This window comes from Dysidea avara, chromosome 3 (assembly GCF_963678975.1).
Source record: "Dysidea avara chromosome 3, odDysAvar1.4, whole genome shotgun sequence".
NCBI lineage: Eukaryota > Metazoa > Porifera > Demospongiae > Dictyoceratida > Dysideidae > Dysidea > Dysidea avara.
In genome coordinates this window covers 33,606,918-33,634,240 of record NC_089274.1, presented here as the reverse complement: position 1 = coordinate 33,634,240, position 27,323 = coordinate 33,606,918, and the positions used below count along the sequence as shown (strand labels likewise).

The 27,323-nt window shown below is 38.9% G+C and overlaps 1 protein-coding gene across 10 annotated transcripts; it reads right to left on the bottom strand.

The window, feature by feature from the left end:
- LOC136250792 (uncharacterized) lies at nucleotides 1-26,833 on the bottom strand. 10 transcript variants are annotated; one of them, XM_066043082.1, is made up of 6 exons: nucleotides 26,533-26,833; nucleotides 4,616-5,113; nucleotides 4,458-4,559; nucleotides 4,326-4,405; nucleotides 4,201-4,265; nucleotides 1-422 (listed from the first exon to the last, which is right to left on the bottom strand). In XM_066043082.1, the coding sequence occupies exons 3-6, from the start codon at nucleotides 4,495-4,497 to the stop codon at nucleotides 302-304; spliced, it is 306 nt and encodes a 101-aa protein (XP_065899154.1). In that variant the 5' UTR covers nucleotides 4,498-4,559; nucleotides 4,616-5,113; nucleotides 26,533-26,833; the 3' UTR covers nucleotides 1-301. The 10 variants fall into 10 exon arrangements, 6 of the variants coding, with proteins under 6 accessions (XP_065899154.1, XP_065899155.1, XP_065899158.1 ...); XM_066043083.1 differs by lacking the exon at nucleotides 26,533-26,833 and adding an exon at nucleotides 6,749-6,778 and having other exon boundaries at nucleotides 4,616-5,024; XM_066043086.1 differs by lacking the exon at nucleotides 26,533-26,833 and having other exon boundaries at nucleotides 4,616-4,738; nucleotides 4,790-6,588.
- Nucleotides 26,834-27,323: the final 490 nt, after the last annotated feature.

The window sequence follows — 27,323 nt, the reverse complement described above, 5'->3', positions numbered from 1 at the left end:
AGGAAAATGGCAAGTATAGTTATACATGTACAAAATGCTATGAAGCATAGTGAATGAATGACTAGCAACGTTTCAGCATAAATTGACAACCCTCTTTATGGCTAACAATTAATTCTGTTACCTGAGGTGAAACTTTCAGTTATGTCTTGAGAGTATGAGCAATACACATAGACTAGCACATGGTATGGAGTCATCAGTCACTGTGTATTAAGGTTAGATGAAATACAGCATTATAGTGTTGTGGTGGCACAGCCCCAGGAGCCCTTTGCAATGATTGACTATACTGCGTCAGCATGCAGTTTCAAGGGAGCTGCGGTCCTGTATAGCTACTACCATTGTATTTGAGTGCACACAGGTGTGTACAGTGCAGAACTGCTGTACAGGCTGTATAAAATAGTTCAGCATGAGGGTAGCTGGAAACCCTGGAAAAACAACAATTAAACAGTATTATATACACCAAAATTGAGATAATCTAGTCACCAAATATACAGCATTGTGTCAGGCAAGGAAATGCTGAAACCAGCCACATATTCAATTTCAGAGGGTCTAATGTTCAAAACTTTCTTGAGTTGTATGTATTTTAGTTGGAACAATTAGTAAGTCAACACCTTACCATAAGTATCAAGATTGTGATACCCTGATAGAACAGTTACCTCTAATACAACAGTCGAATAAAAATTGTAATGAGCCCATGCTGAAATCACTCTCAGATTCCCAGACCCCCTAGATTGGCATGCTTCACATACTAGTATGCTTTGCACACTAAGGTGCGCCTTTATCCTGTATAGTACATATCATTTCATTTTGACCCACTTTCCAAACCAAAGTCTGGATCCACCCCTGGCTGCACTAGATGTTTTAAATCTTTTAACATTATTTAGAGAGTGGATAGTGGCATGCATGTGTGTATAATTAAAGTACATAGTGGGATTTTATGTTCATATAACAACCAGTTATGTGGTCTAGACCATGCATAGATTATATTACTGTCCACTATTGAAAAAATAATTTACATTAATAATGAAATATGATTATGGTGCTATTAAAATTTTAAAAATTTGATGCTGTAATATATACTTCTAAAAACCAAGCAGACACCCTGCAGCTAGGAGACAGTGTGTTGTTCAAAATCTAGTTGGCGAGATGTTAAGAGTGGTGTTGCTCAAGGGTTCAATCCCAGAACCTTTTAATTCTTTTCCTTATTTATGTCAATGATCTGCCACATGCTGTCAATCTAAAGCATGCAAGGATTTCTATTCGCTGATGATACTAAGCTCATACAGACTATTCTCCACATTGGAAGAACATGAACAGCTTCAACAATCTAGTTATAAATGGTATGGTGTATGGGTACTCAAACTCAAAAGCAATCCACTTTGGCCTAGCCACATATAATTATAGAGATTACTGTTTTTATAGTGTCATATAGTCTGGATATCACAACTATATACGTAGGTGTTTTACTTGACACTGGATTAAAGTTCCACCAATTTAACATGCTTCTAAAGTAGCTATGGAAGCAAATAGGATATAAGTACTCCTGGAGACAAACATCTGTTCAGTGCTATACATCCCACTAGTATAGGGACCATGACTTCACTACTACAAACAGAATGACTTATATACAAACAATCAAAACATATTTTGATTACAAATATGCACATGATGGATTTATTTTGTACACCCAAGTAATATAAATACAAGAGGCCTATATATCAATCTCCAGATATAAATTTGGTTCAGTTTATTCCAAAATTGGATGACCACAACCATCCAATTTTATTCCAAAATTGTTATGTACAATGTCTGGTCTAGAAATATTCTTTTCCAAATAGAAACAAATAAAACCCCTGAAAACTAACACTCTACATCATTTCCAACAATGAAGGTCCTTTTCATTACTGAATGTTGAATATATTTGACTGCTCTATTATAGAGTCTACCTGAGTGTACTATTAGAGTACCAGGTATATCAATTTTTAATAACAAGCTTTCAACTCTCCTTTTCCTTGAGAGATGAATGCAAGTTTCATGTTGCTATAAACTGCTGTGTTGTACTCTAGCTATGCATAGGCCTCAGTCAAATATGCTCAATTTTTTTTCCAAAATGCTTTCAGGAATTACCCATTATGCTTGCATTATGCTCCCAAGTTAGCAACGTTTATCTTATATAGAACATTTTAATCAGTGAATGCTCTATTAGAGTATTTCACTACAAAGTGATCCTATTAGAGAGTATCGAACTAAGGAACTATACACTTGAGTGCTCTACATGCAGTTTGTAGTTTCCACTGACTGCGAGTATCTATCTATTTTCATGGAATTAAGCTCCATATAGTTTGAAATATCCACCTAATATGCTAGACTCCAGCCCTTTATTATCCTGGCATATTTGATGCAGGCCTATCCATGCTGTTATTCACTCATTTTTGTGCTGTCAAACTAGGTGATGTATTAGTTTCTGTGAAGTCTAAATTAAATCTTAGAAAACCTTTTCCTTAGCCCCTGATTCTTACGCTAAGCTTATAATAATGGACTGTATGCGGTCACACCATTTTTTTCACTACATGCAAAAACACCATATAGTGTCTTCTTGCAGCTTCCTATGCATGACATACAACTGTGAGGGTAATTTAATGCATAAATGAATTTAAGCATGTATTACTACAATGGAAAACATCTAGTATGGAAGGCTACAGTTCTGTTTTTGGTGTGGCACTTGATGCTAAATGACTTCACTGCATGTTATAGCTCAAGTTGACAACTGCTATATATATAGAACCAAATAGACTATATGTATGCAAGAAATTTAGTAGCTACTGTAAATCATACCTTATCTTTTAAAACAAGAAAAGAGCACATATGTAGCTTTAAGTACTATTATGTAAACAATGTCTGGAACAAGGAAATACAAACTATTTGAATTGCCCCACACAATAAATGCACATTCCACAATCTGGGATGCATAAGACATTGTTATTGGGTGAGATATCATGCTTTTATCAAAATTGCTACGTTAATTTTAAATTTCCATATCACTTTGGATGAACAAAGCTCAAATAAATTTGCAATACTGGGCTGGACTCTGCAGTGTGTAGACACTGATTTCACTTCCCTCAGTTTCTTCCTACTTACTAAAATTGGCAATGTACAGCAGTACATCCTTGCAAGTGGTCTCAAACATTCTTAGAAGCACATACACTTCAACAAAACTTGCCATGCATTCCATGCATGCAGTACTGATTCATTAGTATCAACCTTTAATTAGGTAAAGCAGGACTAATAGAAGGGTTAGTTGTGGCCAAAAGGCTAGTTGTGAGTGATTAATAGTGACAGGGCTATAGTTGTAAAAGTCAGAATTAAACAGCACCTATAGCACCATGACTACAAAGTTGAAATTAAAGATGCGTGCAGTTTAATTTATCTCTTTTACAGTATACTATTAATTCTGAGATCCAATCTTGTCATGCAGTGATAGCAACTGTTTATTTTTTCTCTTTTCGTGGTCCATCAAAGACCATCATCATGCACTATTTGATAAATATAAAATGTGACCGAATTTTGGAAAATCACCCATGTGGGCACATGTGAAATAATTAGAATTGTTATGTTTAGTGAGCTAATTTTAAGAATTTACAGTTTTTAAAAAAAATGTAAAGAATTTTCTTGTAATTTGAAGCACTTACAATCGTTAACAAGTAGATTTACGCAGTAAATCATGTTATTTGATCATTAAATATATTAGATGTCAAATGTGTCCATATGGTTGATTTTCCAAAATTCGGTCACAAATTGCTTTATGAATAGTTCTTTATTTTCCTTTTTACAATGTATTATCAAGATTAAAAATTATTGTCTTATAGTCCAATATGTATTTTAAACATTTCATTTAAAATCACTTCTATAGAGCTCCTATGGATACATATACATGAAATTGACAAGGAGAAAACATCCTGACCACCTGGCAGACTCCTGTAAGCATTCGAGCATTGATTGGATGGCTACAGGTTCGAGGCTGCCCAGGTCCAGTCATGCTCCTTTCTCCATCCTTTCAAACATACTTTCTGTAACAACTTTAAACAGGCTGTAGGACCAGGTATCCTACAGACCTTCAGCACTTGTGCTGTAAAGCCTTAATAAATAAATAAATAAATAAACCCAATCTTAGTAGTTACTATATATATTTTTGTTCACACATACTTCTCCTCTCCTTTCTTTACCTCTTGATGCCACCCACTGAAGTCATGTTCACCAATAGTGGGGTCCTACCATTGACAAATTGTATGCACACAAATCACAATTATAATGAAGATGCCATGTCAAACCTTTTTAACTGCAGAACTGACGACCACAGAAACAGCTAAAAGTAATTTCTTGCATGAGTACAGGTGTTTTGCCCCCTTGACTGTACATATTTAGACACTACATAATTTATCCGCTCTTGACATGGAGCATACCAGCAATCATCAATATGATTGTCTTCAGGTCAGACAACATCTTATCCCTTCATGGTCCCATGAAACAGCCACTTCCTCTACAATTATATCCACAGTAACTGCCTATCATGACCAATATATGTATGTACTTACATTCAAACATACAAACACACACGCACCTGTCTCATCCTGTCCTATTGGTAAACTGCCTGAGATAGTCACGATTTGTCCTTAAAGAGACAGCAAACATGGCCACATAAAGTTCCGGCTGGTGAGTTGCACCTATGAACTGCCAATCCTCCCTTAAATTGCTCCTCAGATACACCTGACATAGCACCTTTTTGTTCACTCACAGGCTTCCATCTCACAACAGTCAACACCTCCAACACTCATTCCTCTTCTTGTCACACTCCCCTTCAGACACTACAATACTTGTTGATGGTTGATGTTGAATCTCATCTTGATGTGCTGTCACACCACTGAGACACAATGCCCTCCATCCTGCCCTGGATCTCTCCTCATACCATGCTCTCATCTACACCATAAATCCTTACGGATAACATCTTTCCATTTTTCTTTGGATCACACCTACATAGGTCAAGGCTCAGACAACCAACTAAATAAAGCATTCTTTGGAATCCTGTTGTCTGCTATTCTTGCCAGATGACCAAGCCACTCTACATACACATGTACACACACACACACACACACACACACTCACACTCACACTCACACTCACACACACACACACACACACACACACACACACACACACACACACACACACACACACACACACACACACACACACACACATACACACACACACACAACACACAATATTATACATACACATATGATTACATACATACACATATACCTTTGGCCACATGACCATGTACATGCAATGGTAATTACGGTGATTTCATAATGTGCATACATAAAACTGGCTCATAGAGTAAACGCATGTTATGGTAGAATTAATAGTCATTCAACCTTATAAAACATATTTAACTAAACACCTATGTATATTCTGTTGTCCATCAATTATGGACAACAGAATACACTGAAAGCATTGATCTATATATATTAAGTTCCTATGTACATTAAACTAACTTGTGGAGTGACAACATCTTGGTAGAATGATTGTCATTCAACCTTATATAACTGCCCCAAAATGTGGTCAAATCTTTAAACTGGGTGCAGCTGAGAGTCAACATTTTTAGTTGTCTAGCAGCTTTGAATGCTGGACTTTGAAAAGCCTATATTGTATCTTCTTCCTGATAGCCTCTGCTACAGCTAGAGCTGCTATTGAAAATTCAGATTAGTTTAGAAAGCCATGCAAACAATTGGTTAGTATAGGCACACTGCAACATACTAGGTTGCTTGTGCGTAGCTTGACTCTGTCTGGTTCCTTCTAGTTTGTAATGTATGTGTGTTGGGGTGGACTCAATCTATATGTAATATATCAAATGTCAGCTTGTTGTCTATGAATTCATTCCTCCTTTGCTGAATGTTGCATCAAGGCATCCTGTATTTTCTCCATGGTCTACTATTACATTATCCATTCAATTTGATTGTAATGTTAAGTTTTCTTTTTCTTTTACACAGAATGGGTAGGATTTTACTGCTTGCATGGCTTTACTTAAACATCTAGAAACACTAATTTCATTTAAAAATAATGGAAAACACACATTGATTGTTTGGATTGATCCAATATTTACCAGTAGCATACCAATGATGATGTCTAATCATATTACACTCGGGCATCTAATGTGATATTCTATATAGGCAGCACTACAAATTTTGTTACTGAACTGAATTAAAATCCTGAAATTACCAGAATGTTATGATAAATTATTCTCAAACATGTACAATTGGCCGTAACATTTGACTAGCCGGGGTTCAGTCAGGCTCGTCCTAACTATATATTAATGGACGAGACTGTTGATCAAAATAGCCTATATCATAGCTAGCCACTGATGTGTGGTTTAAATATAATTGCAGTTCAAGTTTGATAGTATATTTGCAAACTCTATATGTTATCATCAAGTATGTCTTATGTTTGCACATAATGTAGTGTTTACATAGCTATGGAGTGATACACATGAGTTTTACAAGGTCACAATAACAATACAAATAAAAATTCTTTTGAAAAGTTTACTTTACCTGCATGTGATTGGTCAAAGTAATCCATACTGACAACTACCAAATAGTAAGAGCTGTGAGATCAGCTCATTGGTATGTGTAACCAATAGTAATTAAATGAGCCATGTATAATTATATAGATAAAAATTAATATGTATCCTCACGGCTAAGTTGTGTAGTCCAATAGAAGTAAGCTTTCTCCTCCTATTCTTTGAATACTGAATTCTTAGCTATACTACCTAAAGAAAGGTGGAACAAGTTCAACAAGGGCTATCTTGCCTGCAAAACTATCTGGCACATTTTAAATCTTCAATATAGCTAGCTAATAATGTGTAGTTACTAATTCAAGTACGTAAAGCTCAATCAACTCAGCCAGCTTGTTCTTCTCCAAACTACCTAGCTTCAACACCCTGCACTTCTGCTCCATCAGCAACGAGTAGCTAGCTATGCTATATAATACAGCTCAATCTAAAAGGACTTCAGAAAAGACCAGAATAATCTAACCAAGTACATTCGCTGACGTGGTAAACCACTTTTACAGTGCATAAATATTTATCTAATCAAAAACAGCCAAGCTGTAAAAAAAAGTGCGGCCCCCAAAAAGGCCATGGTGAAAAAAGATGTGAAATCCAAGGTGCATGGCGGCCAAGAAATGGCTGTGATGGTAGGTTAATGGTTAAATTTTAATAACGACATTTCAGGTGAATTTGGTGCCAAGACCAAGCGGCACAAAATTCACCTGAATTGTCGTTATTAAAATTTAACCATTAACCTACCATCACAGCCATTTCTTGGCCGCCACCTTGGATTTCACATCTTTTTTCACCATGGCCTTTTTGGGGGCTGCACCTTTTTTTTACAGCTTGGCTGTTTTTGATTAGATATCACTTCTTTTTGTATTTGTACACTGCAAAGCCGGCCTATGGCTGGCTTTGGGGCTTTTTTAACCCATGTGTTTTTCTCTTTACCACAGGAAGAAGAAAAGAACTTAAAGAAGATTTGCAATACTTCAATTATTTTTGATTTTATTAGTAATTATACAAATTATATACATATATTATTACATGCCCATTATTCCCCACAGGATTGTTTTGCAGCTGATCTCTCTACTGGGTGACTTGAAATGTAGCTGAACTATATACAGGATGGTTTCTTTGTAGCTGAACTCTCTACATGATGGTTTCTTTGTAGCTGAACTCTCTATAAGGTGACTTCGTCTAGCTGAACTCTCTACAGGGTGATTTTTTTGTAGCTGAACTCTCTACAGGGTGATTTGTTTGCAGCTGAACTCTCTACATGATGGTTTCTTTGTAGCTGAACTCTCTACAAGGTGACTTCGTCCAGCTGATCTCTCTACGGGGTGATTTGTTTCTAGCTGAACTCTCTACAGGTGATTTGTTTGCAGCTAAACTCTCTACATGGTGGTTGTTATCGTTATTATCTACTTTACCAGTTAGGCACTGGAGGGTGTACACAGAAGGCAGAGCCTGTTCGAGGTGTTTACCCATAGGTTTCTTTGTAGCTGAACTATCTACAAGGTAACTTCTTCTCTACAGGGTGATTTGTTGTAGTTGAATTCTCTACAAGGTGGTTTCTTTGTAGCTTAACTCCCTACATGATGGTTGTTATTGTTATTATCTACTTTACCAGTTAGGCACTGGAGGGTGTACACAGAAGGCAGAGCCTGTTCGAGGTGTTTACCCATAGGTTTCTTTGTAGCTGAACTATCTACAAGGTAACTTCTTCTCTACAGGGTGATTTGTTGTAGTTGAATTCTCTACAAGGTGGTTTGTTTGAGGCTGAACTCTCTACATGGCGGTTTCTTTGTAGCTGAACTCTCTACAGAGTGCAGCTGAACTCTCTACATGATGGTTTCTTGGTAACTGAACACTCTACAAGGTGACTTTCTTCTAGCTGATCTTTCTACAGGGTGAATTGTTTGTAGCTGAACTATCTACAAAGTAACTTCTTCTAGCTGATCTCTCTACATGGTGATTTGTTTGTAACTGAACTCTCTACATGATGGTTTCTTTGTAGCTGAACTCTCTACAAGGTGACTTCTTCTAGCTGATCCCTCTACAGGGGGATTTATTTGTAACTGAACTCTCTACAAGTGATTTATTTGCAGCTGAACTCTTTATGTGGTGGTTTCTTTGTAGCTGAACTCTCTACAAGGTGACCTCTTCTAGCTGATCTCTCTACAAGGTGATTTGTTTCTAGCTGAACTCTCTACAGGTGATTTTTTGCAGCTAAACACTCTACATGGTGGTTCCTTTGTAGCTGAACTCTGTACATGATGGTTTCTTTGTAGCTGAACTCTTTACAAGGTGACTTCTTCTAGCTGATCTTTCTACTGGGTGATTTGTTTGCAGATGAACTCTCTACATGGTGGTTTCTTGGTTGCTGAACTCTCTACAAGGTGAATTCTTCTACCTGATCTCTCTACAGGGTAACTTGTTTGTAACTGAACTCTGTACAAGGTGCGTTTTTGTGGGTGATCTCACTGCAGGTTGATTTGTTTGTAGCTGAACTCACTAAAGGGTGATTTGTGTGTAGCTGATCTTTCTACAGGTTGATTTGTTTGTAGCCGATCTCTCTACAGGGTAATTTGTTTGTAGCTGAACTCTGTACAAGGTGCTTTTTTGTAGGTGATCTCACTGCAGGTTGATTTGCTTGTAGTTGAACTCACTAAACGGTGATTTGCTTGTAGCTGAACTGCTTACATTGTGTCTAGTTTCTAGCTGATCTCTCTACAGGGTGATTTGTTTGTAGCTATAATCTCTCTACAAGTTGATTTGAGTGTAGCTGATCTCTCTGCAGGTTGATTAATTTGTAGCCGATCTCTCTACAGGGTAATTTGTTTGTAGCTGAACTGTCTATAACGTGATTTGTTTTAGCTGAACTCTCTACAGGCTGATTTACTTGTAGCTGAACTCCTTACATTGTGTCTAGTTTCTAGCTGATCTCTCTACAGGTTATATATATATATATATTTGTTAATGTACAAACTCAATCATGAGTATATTCGTACATATGTAGTTAGCTACTTATTTACAAATTTATATAATTGTTAAATAAATCAAGAGATGGAGCTTGGATAATATGATAATCTAGTTGGTTCCATAATTTTATTGTAAAAGGAAAGAAGGAGTTCATATAAGCATCTACCCTTGTTGGCAACTGCAGAAATCTTTGATGGTGACCTCTAGTTGTGGTGTTGCTTGGTCTAAACTGTTGGTGCACATTAATATCTACCATGTCATTAATTATTTTATACATTAGTGAGGCTCTCAAATTATTTCTTCGCTTCTCCAATGTGTGCCATTGTAAACTGTTCAACATTTCTGTCACACTAGCTGTTCTATTATAGTTATTCATCACAAACCTTGCTGCTCTTCTCTGTACCATTTCTAATTTATAGATGTTATGTTCATGGTATGGGGACCACACTGTACTGGCATATTCTAGAATGGGGCGAACAAATGTATTATAGCAGTAGCATTTAACTGTTGCAGGACACTTTGCTAGATTCCGTTGTAAAAGACTTCTTACTGAGTTTGCTTTTGCAGTGATCATGTTAACATGTTGTGTCCATTTAAGATTTTTGTCGATAATGACACCCAGATACTTTGTATGACTTACTGATGGTATTAAGGTATTAGATAGGTAATAGGATGATTGAACATAATTCATTTTATTGGTAATTCTCAAAAATTCAGTCTTTGAAGGATTAAATGACATCTGCCAAACATCAGCCCATTGTGATAAAGTATCCGGCAAATCATTCTGAAGGGCTACCACATCTTGTTCAGAATGAATACTTCTGTAGAGTAAAGTATCATCTGCATACAACCAAATTTTTGATGAAATATTGTGTGCAATATCGTTAATTTGGTTGATTTGTTTGTAGCCGATCTCTCTACAGGGTAATTTGTTTGTAGCTGAACTCTCTATAAGGTGATTTGTTTGCAGCTGAACTCTCTACATGGTGGTTTCTTTGTTGCTGAACTCTCTACAGGGTGTTTTGCTTGTAGCTGAACTCTCTGCAGGGTGATTTGTTTCTAGCTTATCTCTCTACAAGTTGATTTGTGTGTAACTGGTCTCTCTACAAGCTGATTTGTTTGTAGTTGATCTCTCTGCAGGTTGATTTGTTTGTAGCTGATCTCTCTACAAGTTAATTTGTTTGTTGCTGATCACTCTAAAAGTTGATTTGTTTGTAGCTGAACTCTCTGCAAAGTGTTTTGTTTGCAGCTGACCTCTCTACAGGGTGATTTTTTGTAGCTGACCTCTCTTCAGGGTGATTTGTTTCTAGCTGATTGCTCTACAGGTTGATTTGTTTGTAGATGAACTCTCTACAGGGTAATTTGCTTGTAGCTGAACTCCTTACATTGTGTCTAGTTTGTAGCTGATCTCTATAATAATAATAATAATAATAATAATAATAATAATAATAATAATAATAATAATTAACTTTACAGTGTACATATACCTACATACATACAAGTTGCAGATGTTGGTATGATAGAATTGGGACATATGGCAGCACACTGATGGTCCACTGACATCCTGTGTCAGTGGCCGGAAGCTAAATTGTAGAGTGATTAGCTACAAAGTTTACTTACTAGTCTAAGATTACTTAAAAGGGGGGGAAATTAACAGTTAAAGGGAGTTGAAGTTAGGTTGGTGAGGGATCTTTGAACACTTTGAGCATGGACATAGATATGAAAAAGAGCAGGTGTTGTTGGAGGTGAAATTGGCAGTGAAATGATTCCACAGATAATCTAAAAGTTTGGCCTTTATCTTGAGTGGGTTGTCCTGGTAGTTGATAACGGGAAGGGCATTCCAGATGCGAGGAAGCCGGTTAAAATAAAAGTTACTAGTGGAATTGTCAGGTGATCTTGTTTGGAGTAGCTTGTTTCCAGAAGCTAGACGTGTGTGACCAGTTGCAAATTTAATGAAATTATTGATGTCAAATCCATTGTGGGGGTTGTGGAGATTTTTAAGAAAGAACATCACATCATTTACATCAAGAATGTACATCAGGGGTAGCATATGGAGATTAATAAGACGAGACTTGTAGTCAGTAGAGTAATCATTTAGAATGTATATAGTTGCACGCCTCTGAACACGTTCGAGTTGCTGAATGTGCTTAAATAGGTGGGGTTTCCAGATGACCGAGCAGTAGAAAAACTGGGATCTAACAAGAGAGGTATATAGTCGAAATTTGGCTTGGACATAATTTTGTAGGGAGAAAGATCTTCTTAGAAGTCCAAGTACCTGATAGGATTTGGAGATAATGTGGTTATAGTGAGCATCCCATATACAAGTTGATTTGTGTGTAGCTGATCTCTCTGCAGGGTGATTTGTTTGTAGCCGATCTCTCTACAAGGTAATTTGTTTGTAGCTGAACTATCTATAAGGTGACTTGTTTGTAGCTGATCTCTCTGCAGATTGATTTGTTTTAGCTGAACTCTCTACAGGGTGATTTGTTTCTAGCTTATCTCTCTACAGGTTGATTTGTGTGTAACTGATCTCTCTACAAGCTGATTTGTTTGTAGCTGATCTCTCTGCAGGTTGATTTGTTTCTAGATGATCTCTCTACAGGTTCATTTGTTTGTTGCTGATCGCTCTAAAGGTTGATTTGTTTGTAGCTGAACTCTCTGCAAAGTGTTTTGTTTGTAGCTGATCTCTCTACAAGATGATTTTTTGTAGCTGACCTCTCTTCAGGGTGATTTGTTTCTAGCTGATATCTCTACAGGGTGATTTTTTGTAGCTGACCTCTCTTCAGGGTGATTTGTTTCTAGCTGATCGTTCTACAGGTTGGTTTGTTTGTAGCTGCACTCTCTACAGGGTGATTTGCTTGTAGCTGAACTCCTTACATTGTGTCTAGTTTCTAGCTGATCTCTCTGCAGGTTGATTTGTTTGTAGCTGATCTCTCTACAAGTTGATTTGTGTGTAGCTGATCTCTCTGCAGGTTGATTTGTTTGTAGCCGATCTCTCTACAGGGTAATTTGTTTGTAGTTGAACTGTCTATAAGGTGATTTGTTTGTAGCTGATCTCTCTGCAGGTTGGTTTGTTTTAGCTGAACTCTCTACACGGTGATTGCTTGTAGCTGAACTCCTTATATTGTGTCTAGTTTCTAGTTGATGTCTCTACAGGGTGATTTTTTGTAGCTGAACTCTCTACAGGGTGATTTGTTTCTAGCTTATCTCTCTACAGGTAGATTTGTGTTGATTTGTTCATTTCTGATCGCTCTAAAGGTTGATTTGTTGTAGCTGAACACTCTGCAAAGTGTTTTATTTGTAGCTGATCTCTCTACAGGGTAATTTGTTTGTAGCTGAACTCTCTCCACAGTGACTTGTGTGTAGCTGAATTCTGTGTAGCTGAATTCTCTAGAGAGTGACTTAATTGTAGCTGAATTCTCTACAGGGTGCATGACTTGTTTATAGCTGAACTTTCTTCAGTGTGACTTGTAATGTTCTGATCTCTATAGTATATCATTTTAGTTTTTTTTTATATATATATATATAAATTAATGACATAAGATAAAACAGTACATAATAAACAAAAACAAATTATCTTACATATGGGCCTCAGCGACCTGCACGGCAATCGGTGCCTCAGCAATGGGACAGCGCAAACTGGACCTGGCACCGCGAATGCACATAATTGCAGACCTCAACAAAGAGAAGCTCAATTTACATCTCAGCCATCTCATCACTATTCCATAGGAAAGACTGTGCTTTGCACTCAAAAGGTTGGCCAATATAGTGATATATTTGCTTAACTCTCCACATGGTGACTTGCTTCTTGCTGAACTGTCTATAAGATTAACTGTTTGCAGCTGAACTCGCTACAGAATAACTTGTGATGCAATAAAATTCTATAATGGAGTAAATAAATTAGTCGAATGCTCTATTAGGGTGACTGTTCTATTAGAGTATCTCGATCTCGCATTTGCTACACGGAGTTGGCTTTAGAATCATAACTCAGTGGTTTGTAATCCGATTCTTCTGTACTACTGCAAGGACTTTCTATGAAGATTATTCCAGCTATACACCGATTTTCAGCTCATTGCTCTAAGCGGTTTGCCTAGTAGGCGTGAAAACTAATACTTTTTATTCATAAAAATCGATCGCGTAATTGTGACACAGGTTGGATTTTGTGTCATATCTCCATGGTCTTTATCTCGATTCCTTTCAAACCACCAAAAGGCACTCCTACGATGGTTACTCCATCTACATAGCAATTTTCAACTCATTCCATGAAGCGGTTTACCCTGTAGGCGTGACAACAAATCGATCTTGTTTTACGCGAATAATCGGTCATAACTCCTGAACCATTCATCGGATTTGTACCAAATTTGATGCTAGGATTCGCCTTTGGACTCCCTTTCTGTGTGCCAAATTTCATGGCGATCGGAGTACGCGTTTGCTTGTTATAGCAATTTTTGCAAGTGTGCGAAAAGACGAAGAAAAAAAAACGAAGAAAGAAAAAAAACGAAACTTTGGCAGCTCGTATCTCGGAAATGGCTGGAGCGATTTCCTTCAAATTTGGACTGTAGACTCCCCTGGCTGGCGGAAAACTGTGTAGCAAATTTGGTTCCAATCGGATAAGTGATCACTGAGATACTAAGGTGTGAAAATGACATTTTCGTTCTTCCTGTCAATATACTCACGGGTGTGGCGTGCCGGCTTCTTGGGCCGCACGACACACTACCGTGTGTCTTGATGTGTGTGCTAAAAGAGATGATGCAGCCATTAACATAATCATGGGCTAAAAAGAGGGGCTATAGTTGTGCATGGCAAAAAGCCAGTTGTAGTGTGGCTATAGTTGTAGCTAAATGGTATAGTTGTAAAACCAGATTCAGACAAAAATGGCAAGCTGAATCACATAAAAGTAGTTAATATAACTACAATTACATGTTAATTATATGTATTTTACAATTTACAGGGATTAATTTGACTAAACTACCTCAAAATGATCAAATCTTGAGATGCGTATAAAATTTTCCATTAGTGGTCCCCCTCTCAACTAGTGTAAAAATAGTTTTAGCCAAACATAATTCACACTTTGAGTACTTTTGGTTTTTGGTTCCACTATCAGCATAAATAATTAACTTTCGTTAATTATCTATGTTAGTTCAACTGCTGTAATTAACGCGCGCCGTATAGCAAATCTTCCCTTGTAGCGTATAAATTTCACGTACGTAGCAGTATAGCTAAATAGCTCTAGTCATAGCTAGCAGAGTTCTACGATACACAATCTTCACTTCTATCTGCAATAGCTAACTGTAGTAACGTGACAATGAACAGACCTTATTACTTAATGAGTGTTGATGTAATTGTATGGTTGTATGACGTCATTAAGTAGCTACACTATTTATACTTGTAAGATTGTGTTGTAAGTTAGTTGCTATATGTGTTGAGTTGAGTTATTAAAAGTATATAGCTATTAAGCGTGCGTGTCTAGAACTAGCTTTAGGCTCCGGCTAGAAGATACAATAATTGGCGACGAGGATTAAACTTTATGAACAATACTGAAGATTCTCAACACACTGAAGTCAATAAGATGGCAACTCATGGGACTCTGACAGCTTTTGACTCTTCCACTACAAACTGGAGATCTTATGTTGACCAGTTGAACTATTACTTTGTGGCTAATGAGATTGAAAGTGATGCTAAACAGTGTGCTATACTGTTATCAGCTTGTGGACAGTCTACATTTGCTACAATTTGCAGTTTGGTAGGTGAGGACACATTAAAAGGCATCAAGTATGCTGACCTGATCAAGGTGTTATCAGAGCATTATGACCCCACACCTTCTTCAATTGTACAAAGGTACAAGTTTTACAATCGTGTGAGAGCAGAGGGAGAAACCGTGGCTAACTATGTAGCTTCTCTACGGGCTATTGCAAAGTATTGCGATTATGGAGACACCCTCAACACGATGCTCAGAGACCGGTTGGTATGTGGAATCAACCACCAAGTTGTACAAAGAAGACTTCTTGCTGAAAAGAATTTGACTTTTGACAAAGCTCTCGAGATATCCCTAGCAGTTGAAGCAGCTGACAAGGACATGAAACAAATACAGAAGCCTCCAGTAGTCCACTATCAATCCCATGGAAAGGGTCCCAAGCCCCCTAGAAGGGATGTACAGCCTCGCAACTCACGTCAACCTACTACTTGCCACAGATGCCTAGGGGAACATCCTCCTCAAACTTGCCCATTTAAGCAAGCAGAATGCCACAAATGCAAGAAAGTAGGACACATTGCAAAAGCATGTAAAACAAAAGCATGACAAGAGAAATTACCCAAACAGCCAAAGGCCACAAATTATGTTGATGACGTGCAGGAGATCACTGGGCAAACCACACCACTGGATAACTCTTATGACCTGTTCACTCTGTCAAGCAGTGGTCAAGAACCTATCCTGGTATCAGTGACACTAAACCAGACACCAGTCCAGATGGAGCTAGACACAGGAGCCTCCTTGTCCCTGCTGAATAAGCAAACATTTGATGTCATTGCCAACAAGAGCCATACAACATTGAAAACAACAGATGTCCAGTTGAAGACATACACAGGAGAAACTGTTGAAGTCCTGGGAGCTGTTGAACTCATAGTCACTTATGGTGAGCAAACAAAACAATTAGTGGTATATGTTGTTGCTGGGAATGGTCCCAACCTTATGGGTAGAGACTGGTTGTGTAGTCTCAAAGTCTCTATTGGGGAAGTCCACAAGGTGCAGGTGCCAAGTGGATTACCAGAACTTTTGGAAAAACACAAACAAGTGTTCTCAGATGGGCTTGGAACCTTTAAAGGGGGAAAAGTTACCCTCCAGATTGAACCACAGTCAAAACCAAAGTTTTTCAAAGCTCGCACCCTACCATTTTCACTTAAAGAAAAAGTGGAGAATGAACTAGAAAGACTTGAGGCTTTAGGAATCATCACACCAGTTACACATTCAAATTGGGCAGCACCCATTGTTCCAGTTGTGAAGCATGATGGCTCAATCAGGCTTTGTGGTGACTACAGAGTCACAGTCAATCAAGCTGCAAAAGTTGACACCTACCCATTGCCAAGGGTAGAGGATTTGTTTGCTGCTATGTCAGGTGGAAATTTTTTTACCAAATTAGATATGTCACAAGCTTATTTACAACTACAGTTAGATGACAAGTCCAAAGAATTAGTCATACACAAGGGTTTGTTTCAATACAACAGGCTACCATTTGGTGTTGCTTCTGCACCAGCAGTGTTTCAACGGTGCATGGAAAGCCTATTTCAAGGGTGTGAAGGTGTTTCTATTTATTTGGATGATCTGTTAGTGACGGGCTCAACCACTGAGAACCATTTGACAAACCTAGACAAAGTTTTAAGCATCATGTCCGTCAATGGTTTGAAGTTGAATAAGTCAAAGTGTGCTTTCCTGTTACCCAAAGTTGAATATCTGGGCCATGTCATTGATGAGCAAGGGTTACATCCAACCCAAGAGAAAGTGAAAGCAATTCAGGAAGCCCCAAAACCTCACAATGTGGCTGAGCTTAGATCATTTTTGGGCATAATCAATTATTATGGAAAGTTTCTTCCTAACCTGTCTACAAGATCAGCACCACTTTACCAATTACTGAAAAAGGGAGCTAAATGGCAGTGGAACAGACAGCATGATAAGGCATATGCAGCAGCCAAGGGTGCACTACAGGGTGATACCTTACTCGTGCACTATGACAGTACACGACAATTAGTTTTAGCCTGTGATGCCTCACAGTATGGGTTGGGTGCTGTGTTGTCACACATCATGGATGATGGTCAAGAACGTCCTGTAGCTTATGCCTCCTGCACCTTAACACCTGCTGAGAAGAACTGCCAGCTCGAGAAAGAAGCCCTAGGTGTGGTGTTTGCTGTCAAGAAGTTTCACAACTACTTGTTTGGGAGACACTTCATAATTGAGTCAGATCATCGCCCTTTGTCCTACTTGTTCAATAGTTCAAAGACAATTTCTCCTACAGCTTCCTCAAGAATTACAAGATGGACATTGACCTTGAGTGCTTACACATTTACCATTCGATACAAGCCAGGCAAAGACCTTGGAAATACTGACGCACTAAGTCGATTACCATGCACAACCTCAGACTACAGATGCGGATTGCCAGCCAGCAGAACTAATTCACTTGTTACAACATCTTTCATCCACAACAATCAATGCTGCTAGCATCAGAAGATGGATAGATACACATCCATTATTGTCAAAAATCCGTCAGTTCATCCTACAAGGGTGGCCAAACAACCAGCATGATGAGGAATTTCAACCCTACAGCAAACGAAAGACTGAGCTGTCTGTGCTTGATGGTTGCATTTTATGGGGAACCAGAGTTGTTGTTCCACCACAGGGCAGACAATCTGTTTTACAAGAGCTTCATGACACTCACCTTGGTGCCAGCAAAATGAAATCACTTGCAAGAGCTTATATCTGGTGGCCTAAGATGGACACAGAAATTGAGAACCTTGCAAAGTCATGCCCCACCTGTCAGAAGACCAGTTCATCACCAGCCAAAGCTCCACTACATCCTTGGGAATGGCCAGCACTTCCTTGGAGTAGACTACATTTAGATTTTGCTGGACCCTTCCTTGGTCATATGTTCCTAGTACTAGTGGACGCCCACTCAAAATGGCTTGATGTTCAGCTAATGCAATCAATCACATCTGAAAACACCATCTTGAAGCTTAAAGATAATTTTACAATTCATGGATTACCTCAGAAAATTGTCAGACAATGGACCATCCTTTACTAGCTCAACCTTCAAGGCCTTCCGGCATGGAGAGAAATGGTATCAAACACATTTGTTCTTACCATCCTTCAACTAATGGCTTAGCGGAGAGGGCAGTCCAGACATTCAAACAGAGTTTACGACAGATCCAGGGCACATCAATTAAAGAGAAACTGAACAAGTTTTTGTTTAAATATCGTATAACACCACACACTGTCACAGGAGTGGCCCCAGCAGAATTACTCATGGGAAGACGTCTCCGATCCCGCTTAGATTTATTGAAGCCAAACTTAACTGAGACAGTTCAAAGCAAACAATTAAAACAAAAATTTGTAGTGTCTTAAGAATGTAATGATTAATCTGGCTCACGTGTAGTATTGTGTTTCATTATTGAGTTTTGTACACGTAGGCCAGTTGTAAATTTGCTAGGCTTATAGTTGTAGTTTTGTATGATTTGCTGTTGTACATGATTGGTAATCATTGATAATCATTCTTAATCGAACCCTACTATATTGGCGACGAGAACAACATCAAAGATTTCTGCAGTTGCCAACAAGGCCGGGTAGATGCTTATATGAACTCCTTCTTTCCTTTTACAATAAAATTATGGAACCAACTAGATTATCATATTATCCAAGCTCCATCTCTTGATTTATTTAACAATTATATAAATTTGTAAATAAGTAGCTAACTACATATGTACGAATATACTCATGATTGAGTTTGTACATTAACAAATATATATATATATATATATATATATAGAATGGCCGAGTCGGGTCAGATGGAAAAGTTTGATTCCAAGCGTGATGAATGGGACTCTTGGAGCCGTCGTTTTGATCAGTGGTTGTCAATCAGTTCTTACGCTACAGGTAACAATGCCGCAGACAAGAAGCGAGCTGTGTTTTGCACGTTAATTGGATCTGACCTGACTTTCAAACTGTTGTGTACGCTTTGTACACCCAAGCGTCCAGAGGAAGAGACGTATGACGACTTGAGAACTAAGGCTCAACAAACAGTTTGGAGTAAAGAAACTCGTCTTGGCAGAACGTTACCGTTTCTATTCGTACAAACAGCAGGACAAACAGTCGTTGGCCGCTTACCTCTCAGAACTGTAACGAAAATTTTGGTCCGGGGCAAAAATCGGTACGGCCGGACCATTTTCAGTCGACCAAATTTAGTCCGCCCGGACCATTTTTAGCATCCGAAATTGGTCCGACCTGACCAAAATTGGTCTGGCCCAAACCTAGTTAGCCACATGCACTTCTGGCCACTCAGACCAATATTGGTCGACCAAAATGGGTCCGGGTGGACCACTAACGCATGCAGCCAATGATGCATAGCTATAAGTTGTTTGTGACGGAACACTGCAGCCGACTTAGCTATAGCTATTCTCATTTATCAATCTCGAACGCGAATAATGAGCATTGCAGGTATTATCACTACATGGATTTGTGCTTAAAAGGTTATCCAACAAGGGCACGGATCATTGCATGCATGGGATCAGCTAGCTGCATTGGAGGTGCTTAAGATCGAGATACTCTAATAGAGCAGTCACCTATAACATTCATCACCAGGCACTGATCCAGAAATAAATGAAGGTGGGTGGCTACCCAGCTAGTCTCGCGTGCCAGACGGTTTGTGTGGGGGCGGCAAATAAACCGTCTGGTCACTGTTGCACACATTCCGGGACCACTGCCGGAATGTTGGCAGAGCCAATCAGATCGCTTCGCGGACTCTGTGACGAAACAAACACTAATAATTCAAATTCTTAGTGTAATAAAGAACTGAATCTCGGCTACAGATTACTTTTTCGAAAGTTTAACAACGCCATGGGCTTAGGATCTTTGTTTCTCTAGTACAGGGCTCTTAAAAGCGTTGGTATAAGAACGATTAGCTATGGTTCACTACGGATTTGTGAAACGGCGGAATTGTAGAGTAAGACGTTCAGCAATGTTTCGAATACGTCACCAGGACAATACCAGTACAATTATCGTCTTAGTCTGCTCACAGAGGTGATTGGAACGATTATTACATCATCCTTGGTCCAAAACAATGCCGTGATGTAATCTAATTGCATTCACGGCCAGTGAGTTCATGGAAAGTGTGCAACAATGACCAGACGGTTTATTTGCCGCCCCCACACAAACCGTCTGGCACGCAAGACTACTACCCAGCCTAGCCCAGATTTTAAGTTGAGAGTCCTGAATGTCTTATTATTTACATCAGGAAGAGCTGACACTGTTATTGTTTGGGAAGCGCATGCACAGTAGCATGTGCACTGTGCTCTTATGCACATATAATGTCCAGCGGCGGAGGAAGTAGTTGATATGAGGGGGGGCTGGGCTGACCCACTATAGTTTGGTAAGGTGAGACCAAAAAAAAGGAAAAAAAAAGGTCACAACCAACTCACAAGAGCTTTCCACCTCACCAGCTACCATTTCTAGCTGATAAACTACATAAAAATCCTTACATAGCTTGCTACACACTGACTACTTTATTAGAGTGACTGCTCTATTAGAGTATCTCGATCTTTATCACGGTTTTCAGCTCCACTCCAAGAAAGATAATTTCGGTGTGATATCATTTTGAGGGGGGGGGACCGAGGGGGGGGGGGGCTTTAGCGCCCTAGTCCCCCCCTTTCCGCCTATGATAATGTCTGATCATGAGTTAACACTAATGGTTAAAACAATACATCTGTAACACCTGCATGTGTACATACTACACGTACATTCCTCTCTTTTGTATGTGATATGTAGGAGTCACTAGGAGATGATAGCTTAGGTTTGCTCCATTAAATAACTTAATGTGAACTCAGTATCATCTCCTACTGATCACATGTTCCTGCTGGTATAAACATTCCTTAAAAGTTATAGCTATAATATTCCCTGTATGTTTTTCACTACTTAACCAACTTTAAAATTTTACTAATTTTCACCTGTGCACATATACCAGTAGGAGATGCAGACACTGATCCAGAAATAAACCAAGGTAGGTGGCTGGCCCAGATTTTAAATACTTAGGTTTAAGGAAGAAAATCCATCCCTCCTGGAGGAAGACTGAGTGTGGCCCCGACTAGACATTGGGTGACCTGCAGTTTGAATCCTGGGGTTGGAGGGATTTTTTTCCTTTCTTTGGCCCCTTTTCTGTTACACCTTTTCAGTCATTAAGTCAGTCACTATATGTCAAGTCAATAAGTCTAAGTCCTTGAAATTAGGTTAGGTAATCCTAAGGCTGCAGCACATGTTGCTGTCAGACCCTCAGTGCTGGTCACTGTAAAGTGTTAGTAATAATAATAATAATAATAATAATAAAAAGATGAGAGTATTGAATGTCTTGGTAGTTACATCAGGGAGGAAGGGCTGACAATATTATCATCTATAGCTAGTACAGTGAAGCACATAGCTAGTAGCATGCCCTTGTGAACATAATAAGGCCGGGAAAACTTGATTAATTGTTTCTCATCCCCACCCACATCCCTTTTTACCCCACTGCCTCTAATTTCATTATTGCTGTTATCAATCACGTACACACGTATTTTGATGTTAGGAAGGCTGGTTATCATTTTACAGCACAGCAAATGTCACTTGCACCTCAGAAAAGGTGGTAGCTAATACATAAGTAATAGTTCTTAAAAGGTTTTAGTTAACCTTTATAACAGACAGCTTGATTTGGAGTATTTTCTTTACTAATGAGTAATGAAAATGACCTCCCACCCACATGGAAATCTGAACTGATTTTTGTGGATGAGAAACTAGTAATCAAGTTTGCCTAGCCTAATGTAATGTATGGTTAAGACAAAGTGTAATACATCTGTAACACCTGTGCACATACTGCACATTCCTCTGTCATATGTGATATGTAGGAGATGATAGTTTAGGTTTACTCCATTGAATAACTAAATGTGAACTATCATCTCCTACTAATGACATGCCCCACAAGAAGAAACATCACCTTAAAGGTTACAGCTATAATATTCTCAGTATGTTTTTCACTACTTAGCCAACTTAAAAGTTTGAGGCAGTCGGCATTATTCCACATTTTAGGGTTAATTGCTGCAGACATAAAAGTAAAATTGACTCAATCCTAAAGCAGACCCCATAATATTATTTCCTTCAAGAAGTCCTCTGCCTGGTGATAGTTAATACTGCCCATGATCCGGCATAGATAAATTCATGTAGCTATACTGCTACCATCTACTGTAAGGTTATATAGCCAGCTAGTATTGGAATCTGATGCAATGCAGGGATTTAGTTTATATTGATATAACGAAAGAGTGTTCATGATCAGTAATATTCGGCATTATTAAATAATGCAAATCTGAGTGGCTGCAAGGCCATGCATGGTGGGTGGCTAGCCACCCCATCCACCCCCTCTGGATCAGTCCCTGAGATGACATGTGTAGCTGTTTATGACAATGTGCGCATGGGTATTCCCAGATTAATAAAGAACTGACCAAGGGTCAGAATTAACAAATTAAATTCTGAGCTATATGCAGAAGTTGAAGATAAGACATGTTTTAATGACTGATAGATTTTATATATTGTTCACCATCAGTGATTTCCGCCATGTTGCTATAGTTGTTTGTCATAATCAACACTAACAGGCTGGATGAAAGATTCAACCAAACACTGCAGAGCCGATGATGCTTGTGAAGTTTATATTGAGCATATAAAAACATACTTGGGAAGAATGATGTGATTGTGATTATGATGTGATTATGATGTGATTTGGGTTGAGGCTTAGAAGCCTGTACACCCACCCAACCACATACATATACATACATAAATTAGATGCAATAAACAAAAATTAGCTATGAATATATAGTCATAAAAGAATACCTTGATACCTGTGTTTTTGCATGCAACATTGCATGCACACCATGAGTCCATGTAGTATTGACCATGCATTTGATTGATGTACTGATGCCAGAAGAAAACCTCTAGTTCCCACTCGGACAGCTAGCTATTGACATGGAGAAGAAGAATGCAGGACTTTTATCATCTCACACTGCTTTAAATTAAAACAGCATTAATTTTGCGACTGTGTAGTGTGTGTTCAGCTGCATATATAGCTACGACATAGAATAGTTTCTGTACTACTCAGGGCCGCCCACAGGGGGGGGGGGGGGGGGGGGGCAACTGGGGCATTTTGCCCCGGGCCCCAGCCTGAAAGGGGCCCCAGGAAGCCTTATGAAGGGCCCCTTGAATACCTGTTTAAAAGATCGATATACTCTAATAGAGCAGTCAGATCTAAATACTCTAATAGAGCAGTCACAGTATTCTTCAGAGGAGCAGTGTAGCAAGCTTATAGATAAGGAGATATGGTTGGTGAGGGGTAGTTATTGTCATTGTTAGCAGGTTATGACCTTTTTTTTTTTTTTTTTTTTGGTCTTCAACTTACAGCTTGGGTAGGGTCCGCAATCCGAAAAATCAACTTCTACAAATCAATCCCCCTACCATTGTGGGATGTTCATTGTAGTATCCCATTGCTTGATCCGCCATGAAACCGGAGGCATGATTGTTGTCTTCACAGAAAGATTGTTTTCAGTATCTCACAAGATGCAAAATTTATTTTTAAAATTTCGTGCTCCACACAAAGGATCGGATGAAACTTGCTACTTAGCCAAATCGTATCCAGAGATGAAGTAGTTGAAAAGTACGCACAGAAATAAGTAAATGATTTGCTGGGTGCCCAGCACAGGGTTGCTTTCTTTGAAAAACAGACAAAGAGATACGAAGTTTCGAATTCAAACTGCCCTACCACCCAGGGCGAGAGAAGCCAACTCTTCCTCATAGTGTTTTGATACAGTTGGGTGCATAGTCTGTCTATGCTGTTAGTTTGGAAAAGATCTGAGACTTCTCACCATCTGGGTGACAAGCGTCAAAATTTTCTGCAGCATCAAAGAATTATGCCGCGCTTTCTAGCCATTTCCAGCGCTTCTGCAGCCACAGCAACCATCAATTATAAACTAAAACTATGGTAAAAGATGTCCCTGAACGTTTGGTAGCAGCAGTTGTCAATTATTATTTCATCCACGGCTTCCACGCTTCGCTCTAAGGTATGCATCAAGGAGGCAGCAAAATCGTCCAAATTTGACTTCACCTCTCACACTCCACAGCAGCTTCAAATCTTTACTAGATCATTCTACATCACCATTATGCTGCAAAACATCCAAAACCAAACCGAAAAAAGCACAAAATCTTTCATTTTTGATTTGAGCTGGGTGGAGCTCCTGGTGAGCTGCTGGTATACTGCATCATATGAAATCACAGAAACACCAACTACTACTACTACCAAACGTTTTGATCCATCATTTATCATCATTCTAAACAAAATTAAGTGACCAGTGTGGCATCAGAAGTACTGGAAAGCACTTTGGTACCATTGAGAGAATCCCTTGAAATGACGCACGAAAATTTTGACGTTCTTCACCCAGATGGTGAGAAGTCTCAGATCCTTTCCAGACTAACAGCATAGACAGACTATGCATCCAACCTTATCACATCACTATGAGGAAGAGTTGGCTTTTCTTGTCTTGGCTGGTAGGGCAGTTTGAATTCGAAAATTTGTGTTTCGTTTTCTGCTTTTTGAGAGAAAGTAACCCTGTGCCTAGAACCCAGTGAGTTATTTGCTTATTACTGTGCGTACTTTTTAACTACATCAACTCTAGATAATATCTAGCTAAGCAGCAAGTTCTATCCTGTTCTTTGTGTGGAGCACGAAATTTAAAAAATAATTTTTGCTTCTCACGAAATATTAAAATCGATATTTCTGTGAAGACAACAATCGTGCCTCCGGTTTCATGGTGTATCTAGCAATGGGATACCACAATGAACATCCCACAATGGTAGGGGGATCGATTTGTAAAAGTTGAATTTTCGGATTGCGGACCCTAGCTTGGGTGAAGTTGTGATTCAGAATGGAAACCTCCTTGCCTCTGGGGCCCCACTTTAACTCTTTGCCCTGGGCCCCTTAATTTCTCTGGGCGGCACTGGTACTACTGTAGCTAATATGCATTTTCCGTAGCTAAATCAAGTCGGGAAACGAAACTACGCTACTCATTAGCTATATAGTTTCCAGGCTAAGTCGGCTGCAGTGATCCGTCACAAAAAACTTAGCATGGACTGACCTGTAACACTGATAGTACACGCAGACTTATGCATGCACTACACATGATCGGCTCCTGTAATTGACACATATAGGTAATGATTGTGGTTGTAAGGTTTCATGTACTTGTAATGGGAGATTAATAGTGAGATGTAACACGAGTGGTAGTGTTTCCTAGCCGTTTCACAGACCTGTCCACACAATGCCTGGTACACCCGCGGACTTATGGCAAGCGATCAGTAACAAAATTCTACCTGACATCCGAATCTCGACCTGACGTCGAATTACGATCTCGACCTGACGTCGAAGTACGATCTCGACCTGACGTCGATAATTATTCTTTTTAGTGCGCTGTTTCTCAGTGCAGTTGGTGTAGACATATATATTAGAGAGTACTCTAATATCTATGATTCAATGATAACTTAGCGTTTGCAAGTGGATAGCTAGTGAATGGATAATGAGTAATTCTGATGGTGACGGAGTGCTTAATGGCTGGACTGTGTTCTTTACTGAATTATTTTTTATTTTTTTATTTTAATACTTTTTAATGCAGTTCAGGACTGCATTAAAGGTCAGTGGGTAATAGATACCCACTGCCAAAGAAACATACATACAATACAGAGCAATAACTAATAATTACAGCTGTTAGTTACTTATAATTACAATAGATAGCTAGAGTTTGTTAAAATTGGTAGAAATTGGCGCTCTAGAGCAGCGGTGGCAAGGGCACAAAAGGTGAAATGTACAAGCTCTCTCAGGGTTGAAGTTATTAGTAAAATGTGACCATATGTAGTTAGTTAAACGATATTTAATTGTGTTGGTAGATCAATACCAGAAATTTGAGGTCATGGGCCTACTGATTAAAAATTAAATTGACATACAGTGTTGGATTGGCAATACATCTCAAATAGCGGTGTACAATTTCCGCTCTACAGTGAAGGTAATGAAATTTTGTATAATAGAGGTTAAATGACCCATTTGGTAGGATTGAAGTCCGTCTACATGTGGCAATACAGACTATGGTTCGGTAGGCCTAAATGTATGGGTTTAACATACAATAAACTCACTCACCCTACGAAGTCGGTTGAGTCTGTATGTAACCAATCATTTTCACCTTATTATTAACGCGTAGGCTAAAACCTTCGCTAAATACAGCCATCTACTTATGGTTCCAGGCCGTCCATAAATGTCCAGCGGTGCTCCAACAAATTAGAAACTGCTTCAGTCTATGACGTATTGCCTACGTCATTCGTCATTAATAGGCAAATCCAGCACTGACCTTACTTAGAAAGCTCAATCCAACTAATTATAGGTGTTCTGTTTTCTCCAGCAAGTAAACTACGAAAGTAGTAGCTAGCTGAAACTGGCGCCAAACGAGATAGTCTACTTTTCAGGGTATATTAAAATCACGTACATCGAACTAGAAAATGCTTGTAATAAAATCAGCAGACTATGATGGGTGCTGTTTTAAAGTAAGGAGTTTTGAGCATATATGCACGTACACAGTACAAAACCTAGAGCATGCTTTAGCATGCTCTCGTCTAGGGGGGGGTCTGGGGGCATGCCCCCACAGAAGATTTTTTGAGAATTTACCCATCTAAGGTTAAATCTGGTGTAAATTTGGACCAAAAACTGCTCGACTAGTTATGCTAGCGATAATAACAAAGCAAAACGACTGAAGTATGATGTGATAGACCAGCTTCCTCCAGGACAAGACACTTATGGCGTACGCGTTGTGATACAGACTACATTATAGTCAATCAACTCAATTAATTTTAAAATGCAATAACATGCACACATGCATGCACATTAGAAACAATCATCAGTTTAGTCGGTGACTTGTGGCTTCCGGATGAATGGTT